Source organism: Ictalurus punctatus, chromosome 24 (assembly GCF_001660625.3).
Source record: "Ictalurus punctatus breed USDA103 chromosome 24, Coco_2.0, whole genome shotgun sequence".
Taxonomy (NCBI): domain Eukaryota; kingdom Metazoa; phylum Chordata; class Actinopteri; order Siluriformes; family Ictaluridae; genus Ictalurus; species Ictalurus punctatus.
The window spans coordinates 5,774,778-5,789,131 of NC_030439.2; the positions used below are offsets into that span (position 1 = coordinate 5,774,778).

Genomic DNA, 14,354 nt, shown 5'->3' on the forward strand with positions numbered 1-14,354 from the left:
AGCACAGGCAGGGTAGCACAGGAAGGGGTAGCCCAGTGGTTAAGATGTTGTACCAAAAGCTGGGGAACAATAGTCTGTTTGAGGGGGGGAAGAAGGGGAAAAGATGAGGGAGAAGGGGAAGGAGGAAAAATGAGAGAAGGAGAAATAAAGAGAAACAAGTGATTTATAGACATCTGTTTTGTATTTGTTCTGAGAAAAAGGGCTTTTTTATATAAAATTCGGTTGACGCTGCCAACAAGACGACCTCGGTTCAAATCCCACCTCAGACAACTATTAAAGATCAGAAGGTTGTGAGTTCAAATCCCATCACTGCCAAGCTTCCACCGCTGGGCCCTTGAGCAAGGATCTTAACCTCAGGTGCATAAATGAGGTAAATGTAAATGGCCCCGGATAAGGTCATCTACCAAATGCTGTAAATAACATTGCCTGGTCTTTTCCCAATCTGTCCAGGTGAGGTGATCCTGTGCCCATTGTAGCCTCAGGTTTCTGTTCTTGGCTGACAGGACTTGGACCTGACGTGGTCTTCTGCTGTTCCGCCTCGATGTTCACTGTGTTGCGTGTTTGGAGATCCATGTCTGCTCACCACAGTTGTAAAATGTGGTTATTTGACTTACTGTAGCTTTTCTTTCAGCTTGAACCAGTCTGACCCTTCTCCTCTGACCTCTGTTATCATGCCTATTTCTTTAATTTCCTGACGAAAAAAATAAAATGCATGATGTCTCATATCAAACCTGATTCTACTTTCATAAAAGTATCCCAACAGTGGTCTGAACATATACATGGAAATTAAGCTTCTTTTTTTTTCTTTTTTTTTTTTAAAAACAATACAACATGACTCTTTTCAAGGTGATTTATTATTAAATTATACTTAAATGTTTTAGATAGTCCTGTTCTTATAGACTGTGGTGAAATTTGAGTGGCCTAATATTTTTTTAACTCCCTAATGAATATTTCAGCTTAGTCTGACCAGCTGCCAAAACCTAGACAGAGCTGGTCAAACCACTAGACCATCTTGGCCAGGTGGTAGAAAGGAAACCCTCACCCTAACCCTACTGCTACAGAGATAAGTTAAGTCTCCTTCTTACAGATTGTTGTGACTTTTACATTATGATACTTTTAATAGAGTAAACCCAAATCAGGTTTGGGATTATATTTCACATTTTGCAGTCTATTGGTCAAGAAAATAAGTGTATCATACCTTATTGTTTCACCATTTATTATTATTATTATTATTAAGACAATTACAATAGTAAAATGGGTTTATATTTTTGTTGTTGCTATTGTTATGATTTAAAATTCCTAATAAACAAAACCAAATCAGGTCATAATCCATTCGTGCTTGGGGTATAACTGATCAGTTACAATCCTCCACAAGGATGAAACTTTTAGACGAATGAGCGCCCTCTACAGGTGCAGCATCATATCTGCAAGACCATTTAAGGTGGAACGGACAATTCCAGATCAGCTGCGCATTAAGGAGCCAGTTTCAGTCTCGTACAGAAATAAGGATGAACTCCTTGTGCACAGACTTTCCTCTGATAGACACACATTTAAGATCAGCTACTGTTAGTGCTGTATACAGATTCTGGCTACAAAGCAAAACACGACTATTAAGACTTAATCCATAACATCCTAGTTCACTTTTGGAGCACATGATAAAAAGGGGCGTGTAACCGGTAACTACGGAAAACCGACACGGACAAAAATATTAAACAGGTTTTTTTTTCTTTTTAAACTTGAATAAGCGACGTATAGGGCGCCCCCTGTAGGCCATATGGAATGTGTTTCAATATTTCAGCTTAAAAATTCAGGTGAACAAGATTATGTATAAGGACAAACTGTAATAAAATGAACATTTAGTGAACTACAGGAGGGCATGGTGGCTTAGCGGTTAGCACGCTTACCTCACACGTTCAGCGTTGGGGGTTTGAATCCCGCCTCCGCCATGTGTGCACGAAGCCTGCATGTTCTCCCTGTGCTTTGGGGGTTTCCTTTTTTCGGCTGTGGCTCAGGTGCTAGAGCGGGTTGTCCACTAACTGTAGAACTGACGGTTCGATTTCTGGCCCACATGACTCCACATACCGAGGTGTCCTCGGGCACTGAACCCCAAGTTGCTCAAGATGGCAAGTTAGCGCCTTGCATGGCAGCTCTGCTACCATTGGTGTGTGAGTGTGTGTGAATGGGTGAATGAAACACAGTGTGAATAAAAGCGCTATATAAGTGCAGACCATTTACCATTCCTCCAGGTACTCCGGTTTAATCCCCCAGTCCAAACACATGTGCTGATTGGCATTTTCAAGCTGTAGTGTATACAATTGTACCCTTTGACCCCATCCAGGGTGTCTACCACCCATAGTTCCCTGGGATAGGCTCCAGGCTCCCTGTGACCCTGTGTAGGATAAGCAGTATGGAAAATGGATGGATGGTTGTATTGAATTACAGACCACGTTTATTACTTAGAAAAAAGTTTTATTAATATAATTGTTATAATTGTTTAACAAAAAAGTATTTAAAAAAAAACCCCAAAATATATTTGCTTGTTTCAGAAAGTAATGCAGTCAATCATCTGACTTATGCATAAAAGATATGTCTTATTGTGTTTCACTATCAATGAAAAAGCCGGATATTTCTATCAAACATACAAACCGACCTCAATTCAGTCAAATATTTTCAGATGATAGAGTTGTAGCAGGTGGGTGTAATGGTTTTGTGCAAGTCTGTAGCAGGAGGATGGTGTATGGGGATGCGATTACAGAGACCAGGGCGCCAGCGCTCAATAAATTACTAGATAATTATAGAAATAACTAGTTTGAAACATTTTTATGTAAGCACCCACCGTTTGTATTCTCCCTTTTTGTTCATCAGTCCAAAGATCTCATTTCTGCCGTGCTACAGCTCTGCCCTACAGGTCCGTTTAGCAGCTCACATCTACAAAAATGCAGCCCGTAAACAATAATACAGAGCCTTTACTTCCAGGTTCAGTGGAATCTGGCTTTTTCAGGGTAGAATCACTTTCTCACTGCAATCAGATCACGCTAGAGTTTACTTAGAACCAGACAGAGAGTACCTCAATCAGACCAGATCTCAGATCAGCTGTTTTGGTCCACATTCGAGAGTGATTGCGGTGTTCTCACCTGCACAAACAAACAGCACCAAAGAGGAAAACACACCAGAGTTCAATTCAAATGGACTAAACACTGCATATGTGAAAGCACCTTCAGTGTCTACACTCTGGAGTCTTGTGATCTTGTGCCTCTGGGGAAACCCTGTAGGTTCTATGTAGATGTAGGTTCATGTAGAACCCCTTTAGAAAGCGAAACTCATTCATCATTCAAAGTACCCTTGAGTGTTGTATTCCCTTTTTTTTTTTTTTTTTTTTTTTTTTTTAAAAAGAGCATACTTTAGATGAAATATTTCATATATTGTGCTACAATCCAGCTGTGCTACAATCCAAACACACGTCTGTCCTTTATGATGTTCCCGGATCATTTTCGTCTGCGGATATTGGCCTCTGCTGAAAAACAGGAAATTGAATAATAAGCTTAGATGTACCGTAAATATCAGTTACATTAACTCACTACTTTTTCTCCCCGATTTGGTCATCTGCCAATTCCCACCCAGCAGCCGGCTCTCCCCTGCCATACAACAACTACCACCCAGGGAGGGTGAAGACCAACATGTGCTTCCTCCAAGACATGTGAATCCAGCCAATCGAATCTTTTTAAACTGCTTGGAGGAAAGCTCTATCTGCCCTCTGCCACATTCATGATCTCTCACAATTGGTTAGTGCTGCTATGATTGACAGGAGAGAGACTATTCCATCCCTCCAACCCACCCGGAGAGCATGGACAATTTTGCTCCCTTGGCTCCTGGCCATGGATAACTGTGGCACTGTCAGGATTCGAACGCACTAGGGTTAGGGTTAGGGTTATCTCCAGACGATAAGGCAGAAACGTATCTGTTGTGCCACTCGGGACAGAAATGTTCAGATTTGATTGCTTGTAAATCATGTCTTACTGGTGTAATCCTGAGGAAGCATAGGCTTTGAGATGACCTGTCTCAGAGCATCCACCCACTCCTTTCGCTCCCGCTCCTGCTCACACATGAAGACGAACTGACGGTCTGGGGTCTCCACTGCCATCCCACACTTCCATTTATTTCCTCTGGTCCCCTTAGGCATACACTCACTCACTGAGTACCCATGATTCTCTGTCCCAATGAAAATGACCCCAAGCTCCACAGCATCCTTAAGAATAATAAGTAAAGGGTGGGCATCAATTCGATTACAGTTAACAGACAAATAAATTGTATGTTTATTCTTTCATTTATCATTAAATTTCATCTTGTCCTACCAGCTCAGTTTTAAAATAGAGTAGTTTTCTGTCTAGACCATCCAAGATGAACCATCTCTTCTTGAATGGCTCCCGTTGCTGTTCAGCAAACAGACAAGGGTATTCAGATATACATAAAAAATAATCTGTGGTGCACTTATTAAACAGTGAATATCTATAACTCCCCCTATCAATACCTCTCTTATTAAGTGAGTCACCTACCGAAGGTCCAGTTTTTTCCATGTAACCCTCTTTAAGGTAATTTCTGGTAGTCCAAGGCAGCAGCTTAAAAGAAAGATATATAAAGACGTCTTTATCCGATGTGTATGCTGAATGAAATGTAATACGTATAAGAAAAGATAATGCTTAAGTTAATGCATATACGTACTCTGTTTAAACAAAAACAATTAAGAGTTTACCTCGCCATTACTGGCTGTAGGAAATGCTGTCTTCAAGTAGGCAAGCCGTGTAGCTCTTATAGCATTGAACCAATTCACAATTTCCTGAAAGGGCAATGATGTCTGAATTACACACGGACTTCTGGCAAGATCTCTTCAAAGTGTGCTCAGATTTGGTCAGTACGTGTATACAGTATGTATTCTGTTGTAAGAGTGTTTGATAGTGGTCCAGATTGTGGCATTGCTTTTAAGGTTTAGCTCTGGAAAACACATCAAGGATTTCTAGTGATGACTCACAAAAGTACCTCCAGACATGATGTGTCCTGTGAACCCTGGATAACTGCCAGGGATTGTTAGAATCAATTAAACACCTGTGATTCGGCATACAACGAGACTTTCCACCAAAGTCACAAAGTAATGTAGGAGAACTGGTTTGGGCCTGTCCCACATGCACTCAGCCACTCAGCTGAGCATATGAGAGTGCTTCATCTGGTGAGACCAACAGTGACATGACGCAGGCATCATGTAGCCCAGGTGGATCTGCTCACAGTCCATTATACTAAACTGAAGTGCGTTTCATGGACCCTGGGCACAGTTGAGTTGTGAGCCCAACCCCTTCTTTAAAGCTGTTGATAAAATCATTGCTCAGTGGAAAAGTATGTTTGGGAAACCCACTCCACCAAGGCAGCAGCACATATCCTCAGGCCCACTGGTTAGCTAGATGATAGAGCAGGTGAAATGTTCGTCAGAGATGTATGAGATGAATGAGAAATGAGTATGATTACTGAACAACAATGCCAAAGAGTTTGTATGGCAAACAAAAGAAACCAAATCAAAGCTAGTGGGAATCAAAGACTGTATCTATGGGCAGTTGTCACAAAAGGGATTCAAAAGTGAAGCCGCAATGTTTCTGAGGCCTTCATGTGACAGGCTGGAGTACGGTTTTTAACCCTGATTATTTCCATATTAGTGAAGTTGATCCTTAATATTCACCTCATTACTTTTCCTTACAATAAACGCATTTATAGCAATTATCCATCCAGTCGTTCATTTTCTATACCGCTTATCCTACTGGGTCAGTGAGAACGTGGAGCCGATACCAGGGAGCATGGGGCACAAGGCAGGGTACACCCTGGACGGGGTGCCAATCAATCACAGGACACAATCGCATTCACATACCCATTCATACACTACAGACACTTTTTGGAAATGCCAATCAGCCTACCATGCATGTCTCTGGACTGGGGGAGGAAACCGGAGTACCCGGAGGAAACCCCCACAGGACAGGGAGAACATGCAAACTCCGCACACACATGGCAGCGGCCGGAATCGAACCCCCGACCCTGGAGGCGTGAGACTAACGTGCTAATCTCTAAACCACTGCACGCCCATTAATAGCAATTATTCTATGATAAATAAAAGGGCGTGGTTGATGAGGTGACTGACAGATTTGTGTTGTGCTAGAAATGACTGTCGAATCTTATGAACACGTGCACACTTTCCAACACAGACCTAAAGCTCTTACTGAGATTACATCCCACATTTTAAAAGCATTTTTAAAAACTATAACTATAGCAAAGCTATGTCTTGTTGTTTTGTTAGCTGTTTTAACAGACGCAGGGAGTTCTTTGCAGTTTTTCCAGATTGTTGCTCATTTTGATGTCTAAGCTGTAGCTCACTGTGCTGATATTGTAACTAGCAAACCAACACGAGTGAACAAAGTGCTGGCATAGCAAATGATAGCAGTAAGTCATGACTCAAAGCTCTAAAATCTTTTCCTGACAGCAGTAAAATCAAAATACTTATGAAAATTAGATGACTATAATTTTTCCTTTTTACAATATAACTAATAACACTGTACTTGCCACTTTGAGCCATCTTGCGTGTGCGCTTCTGACAGGAACAGGCATAGTGTCCATCACCAATATGGGTGGGCAAGAGGCAGAGACACTGTCCAACCGACGGTATCTACTAAGCACGTTCTAGCTACAAGGGGTCTACAGCACAGACTCTGGCTCCAATTTTAGCAAGATGGCGACTGCCATTTCAACCAAAAAAAGGCTTCAAACCTGCACGGATTGCGCCATGTTGTCTACTCATACAGTGCTGGGAAAAAGTATTTGCCCCATCCTGATTTCTTCTAGTTTTTTGTAAATCTCATACTAAATTGTTTCAGAAATGGAAAAAAAACCAAAACACAAATCTAAGATAAAACGAAGGCAACCTGTGTGAACACAAAAAACAGTTTTTAAATGATAATTCTGTGTTATTTATTGAATCAAAAAAGTTACCCAATACCAACTGAGCCTGTGTGAAAAATGTATTTGCCCCCGTAGTTACTAATTTCCCAAATCTATGAAGCTGCATTCATAATGTGGTTCAGCTGGACTAGACACAACCAGGTCTGATTACTGCAAACCCTGTTCAATCAAATCAACACTTAAATAGAACTTTTTCAACAGCATGAAGTTGGTTAAAAGGTCTTACCCAGTAACACACTATGCCAAAATTCCAGAAATGATGAGGAAGAAGGTGATTGAAATACATCAGTCTGTGAAGGGTTACAAAGCTCAAAGGCTGTGTGACTCCAAAGGACCACAGTGAGAGCCGTTATCTCCAAATGGAAAAACTCAGCACAGTAGTGAACCTTCCCAGAAGTGGCCGACCTTCCAAAATTCCTCCAAAAGCACAGCAATGATTCATCCAAGAAGTCACACAAGAGCCAATTACAACATCAAAGGACCTACAGGCCTCTCCTGCATCAATAAAGGTCACTGTTCATGACTCCACTATCAGAAAGACACTGGGAAAAAATGGCATCCATGGAAGAGTGGTGAGGTGAAAACCACTGCTGACCCAGAAGAACATTAAGCCTCGTCTGAATTTTGCCAAAACACACCTTGATGATCCTCAAATCTTTTTGGGAGAATGTTCTGTGGGTTGATGAGTCGAAAGTGGAACTGTTTGGAAGATGGGTCCCGTTACATCTGTCGTAAACCAAACACAGAATTCAACAAAAAGAACATCGTACCTACGGGCATGCATGGTGGTGGTTGTGTGATGGTGTGGGGATGTTTTGCTGCTTCAGGGCCTGGGCAACTTGCAGTAATTGAGGGAAAAATTAATTCAGCTCTCTACCAGAAAATCCTAAAGGAGAATATTCAGTCTTCAGTCCATAAATTGCAACTCAATCGCAACTGGATTATGCAGCAAGACAATGATCCAAAGCACAGAAGTAAGTCCTAGCGCTAGGAGTAAGTGAAAGACCGATCTCCAGTTATCGGAAGCGTTTGGTTGCAGTTATTGCTGCTTAAGGGGGTAAATCATTTTTCACATTGGTGATAGGTGTTGAATAACTTTTTTGCTTCAATAAAAAAAAAAAAACAATAAATAAATACAAAAACGGTATTGTGAGTTTACTCAGGCCGCCTTTGGCCTTTGTTTTATGTTGTACTTCATTTTAATATCTAAAACTATTTAGTATGAGATATACACAAAAACAGAAGAAATCAGGGCAAATACTTTTACACAGCACTGTCACTGTCATTCTCATTACAGTCATTGGTTCCATAGAGTTCTCCAGACCTGTAGCTCTGACTGTAATCACAAGCTGCAAAGCAGATAGCTCCATATAGTGTACATGTCATCTGATATATATGTACAAGGTGAGAAAAAGAAGGAAACTGTGAGACAGAGCATCCTCTCTGTTTCATGGTTCCTGTGTTGGCACCTTTTATCTCTTTGTTTCTCTGTTGACTCAGGTATAGACAGATAAAGCCCCTCACAAATGGTGATACCATTTGATACCAGCAAGGCATTTACATACCTTGCTGAAAAACATTTTCCCGTATTCCAATGACTTCCTGAAAACCATATATGGTGTTGTTCCTGTCCTACATTGATATGCCCTTCCGCCGAGCCAATCAATAGTTAACCCATTGTCTCTGTTGTGTGTCGAGCACGATATATACACTGCCCTTCTTGGAATAAATGAGAGATCTTGCCATTTGAACTTTGTGTGTCTGAGCGTTATTTGGCAAACTCTCCCAAGCGCTTGGTGTGGGAAGCACGTAGCGAGCTTGTGTATTTTCACGTTCCCTCTTCTTAAGAATCGTAACGTGGAGATGATCTGTTTTCAAATCTTAACAAGTAGGTCACATCGTGACTTTGTTAGAAGATCCAGGCAGGTGTGAGCATACACACAACAAGGAATCCAGATGTTTCTCAGTGCCCCCTGTTGTTAGTAGGGGTGACACCGAACTGCAAATTGTATCTTGTGTGGCTTTGCTGCCATTTGTCTCGGTTATAAGCTGACACTGGATCGTAAGAAAAATAAATGTTTAATACATAATATGCGTTTACTTCCTTGTGTGGAAGAGTCAACGCTGACCCAAAAAAATAAATAAATAAATAAAAAAAAAACAACTTTGGTCTAATCGGGAAATAGATCCTATTTTTTGTTCATTTAAAAACTAGGAAGTAGGTTTCTTTTGTATGAAAAGCATGTTATAGAAAACGTTTCTGCTCTCATTGAGAAGTGAGGCGAGTATTTATTTAAAAACAAACAAACAAACAAAAAAAAACCCTTTAAAATAACAAATGTGTAGAAAATGCAAAAAGCCAGTTATGGAAAAAATGACTCACCTGACCACTTTCGTGGTAAACAAAGAGGTTTCGTGTGTGATCATCCACTGAATAAGTAATCTGAAGGCCGTGAGCATGTCCGATCTTCTGTGGCTGAAAGGTTGCATTCAGACTTTGTACAGAGATAACAGCCTTTGGCCCTTTAGATTCCTAAAAATGTCAGAAAAATGATCATATACGTAGCTATTTCAGTTATTCACTGTTACATAACGTAGTAATAGACCACTATTTTACTGAGTTTGCGGAAAAAAAAAACATTCTCAGCAGTCTGATATTTTAATATTATATACAAAAGAATCAACAAAGACTCCAGTCACATGCATTGCAACACTGGCTCCAATGAACAAGAGTAAGACTAACAAATTATACATATATGATGAATAACCGGAGGCATTCGATTGCAAACACTAAGGCAACAGGCAGCATGCCACACGGTTCAGAAAAACTGCTTAACAAGCAGAATAGAGTGCTCACATCCTCCTTATAATATTTTAGAGTGAAGTCTTGCTCGGATAAAACAAACTTCCTCTTGAGAAACTGTCCGTTGTCCTTCCCCTTCTTCCACAGCACTCCTTCATATACGCCTATAATCAACCAAGACATCGTTATTGTAGAAACACTTCAGAACTCCAGAAAAGCAGGTTTAATAGATGTCAGCTTCGCTTTGCCTGAATTACAGTCAAATGCCAGATCAGATATACTTAGAAGGTTATTTAAGGCGTTAAGATTTTGTACTATATTTAAATGATTTACTACACAAGACTCAAACAGAAGGATTTCTTAAAGCCACACGTGTACCTGATGAGTAGGCTCTAAGTTTATTTTGCTCTGCAAACTCTTGTCTTTCATACTTGGCTCTGATCCACTGCTCCCTTAGAACACTAAAATATAAAAGGGAAAGAAAAGAAAAAAAAACCCAACTCAAGCACACGGGAAGTCGATTAAAACAGACCAATCTTAAAGAGAAAGTCCAGTAAAGCAGCCCAACGTGTTAACAGTGACAGTTCCAAGCGTGAGTTGGTGCAGACAATCTTATGGGTAGTTTTGACCCACTTAAATCAACCACTTGTGTAGAGAACTGAAAGCGCAATTTTACATATTCAAAGGCTTGACATCTAACACCAAACCTCGTACGGTTGAAACAGAAATACATTAGTAGTTCCCCTAATTGTTACTAAGAGTACAGCATGCTCTAATGCATCCCCAGCAATTTGTTTGCCATTTCAGCAGTCTCCCACTTCCCCAATGATAGACTTCTTTAAATATAGTACCAACCGTCATGAACAATGGCTTGGAAATAATTCCCTTTTACAATGCCTGTAAATCCCCCCAGCTTTTTTTGAAAGACCACAGAAAGAAGAAGTACTTACTCACAGTCATCTTGCTGTGGCTGATAATAGAAGACGGGGACAAATTTCTCGAAGACATCCTTGGCAGCTCGGTTTCCAAGGGCTTTCATGACCTATAGGTTAGGTCACGCAGTTACACAGAACACAACAGTATTCAGCTCAACCAACCGCACGCTTTAATTATTCAGCGTAATTCTTTATAGTCATCCTCTGCATAATTAGACATTACTTTGGACATACAGAAATGCACCCATTTTAGAACGTCACAGTGACAGCAGTGAAGTGTGAGGTGGAATAAACACGAAAATAAGGCAGGTCCGACGCGACACGGCTTCCATACCTGCACGAGCTCGTCATCCCAGAAGTCTAAGCGGATGGATTTTATCCGGCTAACGCTTGATAAATTGCGATGAGTTCCAGAGCAGTTCAGGCAAACAAATATGCCGAGAGTGTATGAAGCCCAGTCCGGGTCTGCAGTGAACGTAAGAGGATTGAATTAAGACCTAGGTCTGTACACTTGATATGAACATAGAATTTAGCATGTGTGAATGACGGTTAAGGGGAGAAAGAAAAACAGGACTTCATCAGTTATGCAAACAACTGTGCAAAAGTCTAGGCACTCTAATAGCATTTTGTACAAAAGCCTTAGACACCCCCCCTTTTAAAACAAAAACAAATATTGTTAGACAGGGTGTCCCACAAGTCTCCATACATAGAGGAAAAGAAAGCTTTTAGCAAAATGTCTTCCAAAATTTTTCATACTTAGTATATATATATATATAAACTAAGTATGAAATATATATACACACACACACATTTTTTTTTCTTTTTCTAATAACCTTTACCCAAAAGACGAACATATTGAAATCCTTCCCATGACTGGATCCGGAAGATGACGCAAGGATGCGATGGACATACACTTACAAGCAAAACACCACACGTGTTAACACGAGTTTATCATTTTAGATTTCCAAATGTTGCTTTTCCAACAAAATATATATATTTTTTTATTGTTACAGTGAAATATTTGTCAGTCAGTAAAGAAAGCAACATGTTATGTAACTGACATTTTTCAGACAGAAAACATAACGAAGGCCGCTGTAATTTGCATGCCAAAAATAAATAAATAAATAAAACGAAAGTGTCCAGACGGACTGTGACAGATTCCTCAAGATGCTCGGCAGAATTTACCGACTAATGTCCTGCACAAATAAAACTGCACAGACTGTACCTGAGAAGACTGAGGTTTGAGAATAAATAAATAAATAAAACAAAAACAAAGGGTTGTCACACCAAATACTGACGTTGTTTAGTTTATTATTGTTTACTGCTCTTTTATAGTATAGAATAATGTCTTTTTTTTTTATGTATAAAAGGTCAGTATAATTTTTTCTAAGACAGCTTTGCTTTACAGTACTTCCATCCCCTACTTCCAGTATATAGACCAGTAGCCCCTCCCCCGTACAAACAAACAAACAAACAAACAAACAAAACAATAGAAACCATCACATAAATTCTAATGGTTTCCACTACAAATACCAAAAACAAATCATTAAAACCATTAACAAATATTTTCCATTACATAGTAGGACATATTAAGGACAGAGACATAACATGCCACCAATAAAAGGCAACAAATCACCAGTACTAGAGATCCACAGGGACCATTACAGTTTCCATTAAAACCAATACAATTCCCATTATAAGCGTTAAAACTATTTTACATTTTAAGAAGGTTTCTACTGTTTTGATTGTTTGTCTATGACCTATATTTCAGACCTAAAATATTAAAAGTCATGTTTGGTGCTGTGAGGCAAACTGAAATCTAAAATACTGGCAATATTTACTGGAATATGAGAAAAGAAAAGACCACGAATGAGTAACATGAAAGAAAAAAGAGCCAGAGAGTGACTGTATAAAGCACTTCGGCAGTTTGACTGACCTGCAGCGCCGCAGTCAGCACAGCTACTGTTCTCCGGCAGCTTCACCAGTTCCAGAAGAATCTTTTTATTCTTGTCACGATTTGCCATATGAGACGTGGTGTAAAGGCGACTTTTAGTAAAACCTTTAGGACATTTTCACATGAAACATTTCCATTCTCTCCTGTGAAACCGGACAGGGTGCAGCTATGAACCCGCGCGCGCTCAACTCTGTGTCGACAAGCACAAGCGCTTCCTCTCTGTCTCACACACACTCTCTGTCTCTCCCCCTCTCTCTCTACCTCTCTCTCTCACACACATACTCTCTGTCTCTCCCCCTCTCTCTGACTCTCTCTCTCACACACACTCTCTGTCTCTCCCCCTCTCTCTCTACCTCTCTCTCTCACACACACACTCTCTGTCTCTCCCCCTCTCTCTGACTCTCTCTCTCACACACACTCTCTCTCTCACACACACACTCTCTCTCTCACACACACTCTCTGTCTCTCCCCCTCTCTCTGACTCTCTCTCACACACGCTCTCTCTCTCCCCCTTTCTCTGACTCTCCCTCTCTCTGACTCTCTGTCACACACTCTGTCTCTCCCCGTCACTCTCTCACACACACACTCTCTCTCCCCCTCTCTCTGACTCTCAGACACTCTTTCCCCCTCTCTCTCTCTGACTCTCACACTCTGTCTCTCCCCTCTCTCTGACTCTCACACACACTCTGTCTCTCCCCTCTCTCTGACTCTCACACACACTCTGTCTCTCCCCCTCTCTCTGACTCTCACACACACTCTGTCTCTCCCCCTCTCTCACACACACTCTGTCTCTCCCCCTCTCTCTCTGACTCCCCCTCTCTCACACTCTCTCCCCCTCTCTCTCTCACACTGTCTCTCCCCTCTCTCACACACTCTGTCTCTCCCCCTCTCTCTCACACTCTCTGTCTCTCCCCCTCTCTCACACACTCTGTCTCTCCCCCTCTCTCACACACTCTGTCTCTCCCCCTCTCTCTCACACTCTCTGTCTCTCCCCCTCTCTCACACACACATGCTCTGACTCTCCCCCTCTCTCTCTCCCTCCCCCTCTCTCTGACTCTCTCACACTCTGTCTCTCCCCCTCTCTCTCTGACTCCCCCTCTCTCCCCCTCTCTCTCTCGCACACTGTCTCTCCCCCCTCTCCCCCCCCCCCCCCTCTCTCACACTCTGTCTCTCCCCCTCTCTCTCACACACTCTCTCCCCCCTCTCTGTCTCTCACTCTCACACACTGTCTCTGGTTTTCAACACCTACCCCAAAACCCAATTTACATTAGTTGAAACTGTAGAGATGTGGTTTGTCAAACTCTAACTCTTCTCCATCTTTGCTAGCTGAATGAAAAACTATGTCGACTGCTGGAAAAAACAACAAGCCATGACATCAAAAACACACTTACTTAATATTTTAAAATACTGCATGGAAAAGGAAGAATAGAATTGCTATTACTTTTTCCTCCTGAAGATGAAATAAGACATTAGACATTTCAAGACTAAAATGAAAATATCTAGGCCCCTGAAACAGTCTAAACAATTAACAGAGGAGATTACTAGAGTCAAAGGGTATTTCCTTTTGACACCTTCACCAGGGTAAAGGATTATAAAACTCGCTCAAGTGAGAGAACTGCACGGTAGTACAGTCAAACGGAAACTTCGGGGGGGGGGGCAAAAAGAACACAAA

At 41.2% G+C, this 14,354-nt stretch overlaps 1 protein-coding gene across 2 annotated transcripts; it reads right to left on the reverse strand.

The window, feature by feature from the left end:
* Positions 1-140: 140 nt before the first annotated feature.
* Positions 141-13,007, reverse strand: adap2 (ArfGAP with dual PH domains 2). Of its 2 annotated transcripts, XR_008393395.1 has the most exons (12): positions 12,665-12,800; positions 11,063-11,193; positions 10,744-10,835; positions 10,172-10,254; positions 9,848-9,957; positions 9,374-9,523; positions 4,751-4,834; positions 4,554-4,616; positions 4,353-4,430; positions 4,018-4,246; positions 2,236-3,514; positions 141-691 (listed from the first exon to the last, which is right to left on the reverse strand). XR_008393395.1 is itself a non-coding variant. In XM_017454480.3 (11 exons), exons 1-11 carry the CDS (start codon positions 12,750-12,752, stop codon positions 3,486-3,488), a joined length of 1,137 nt encoding a protein of 378 aa, XP_017309969.1. In that variant the 5' UTR covers positions 12,753-13,007; the 3' UTR covers positions 2,225-3,485. The 2 variants fall into 2 exon arrangements, 1 of the variants encoding a protein (XP_017309969.1); XM_017454480.3 differs by lacking the exon at positions 141-691 and having other exon boundaries at positions 2,225-3,514; positions 12,665-13,007.
* Between the last annotated feature and the right edge of the window lie 1,347 nt (positions 13,008-14,354).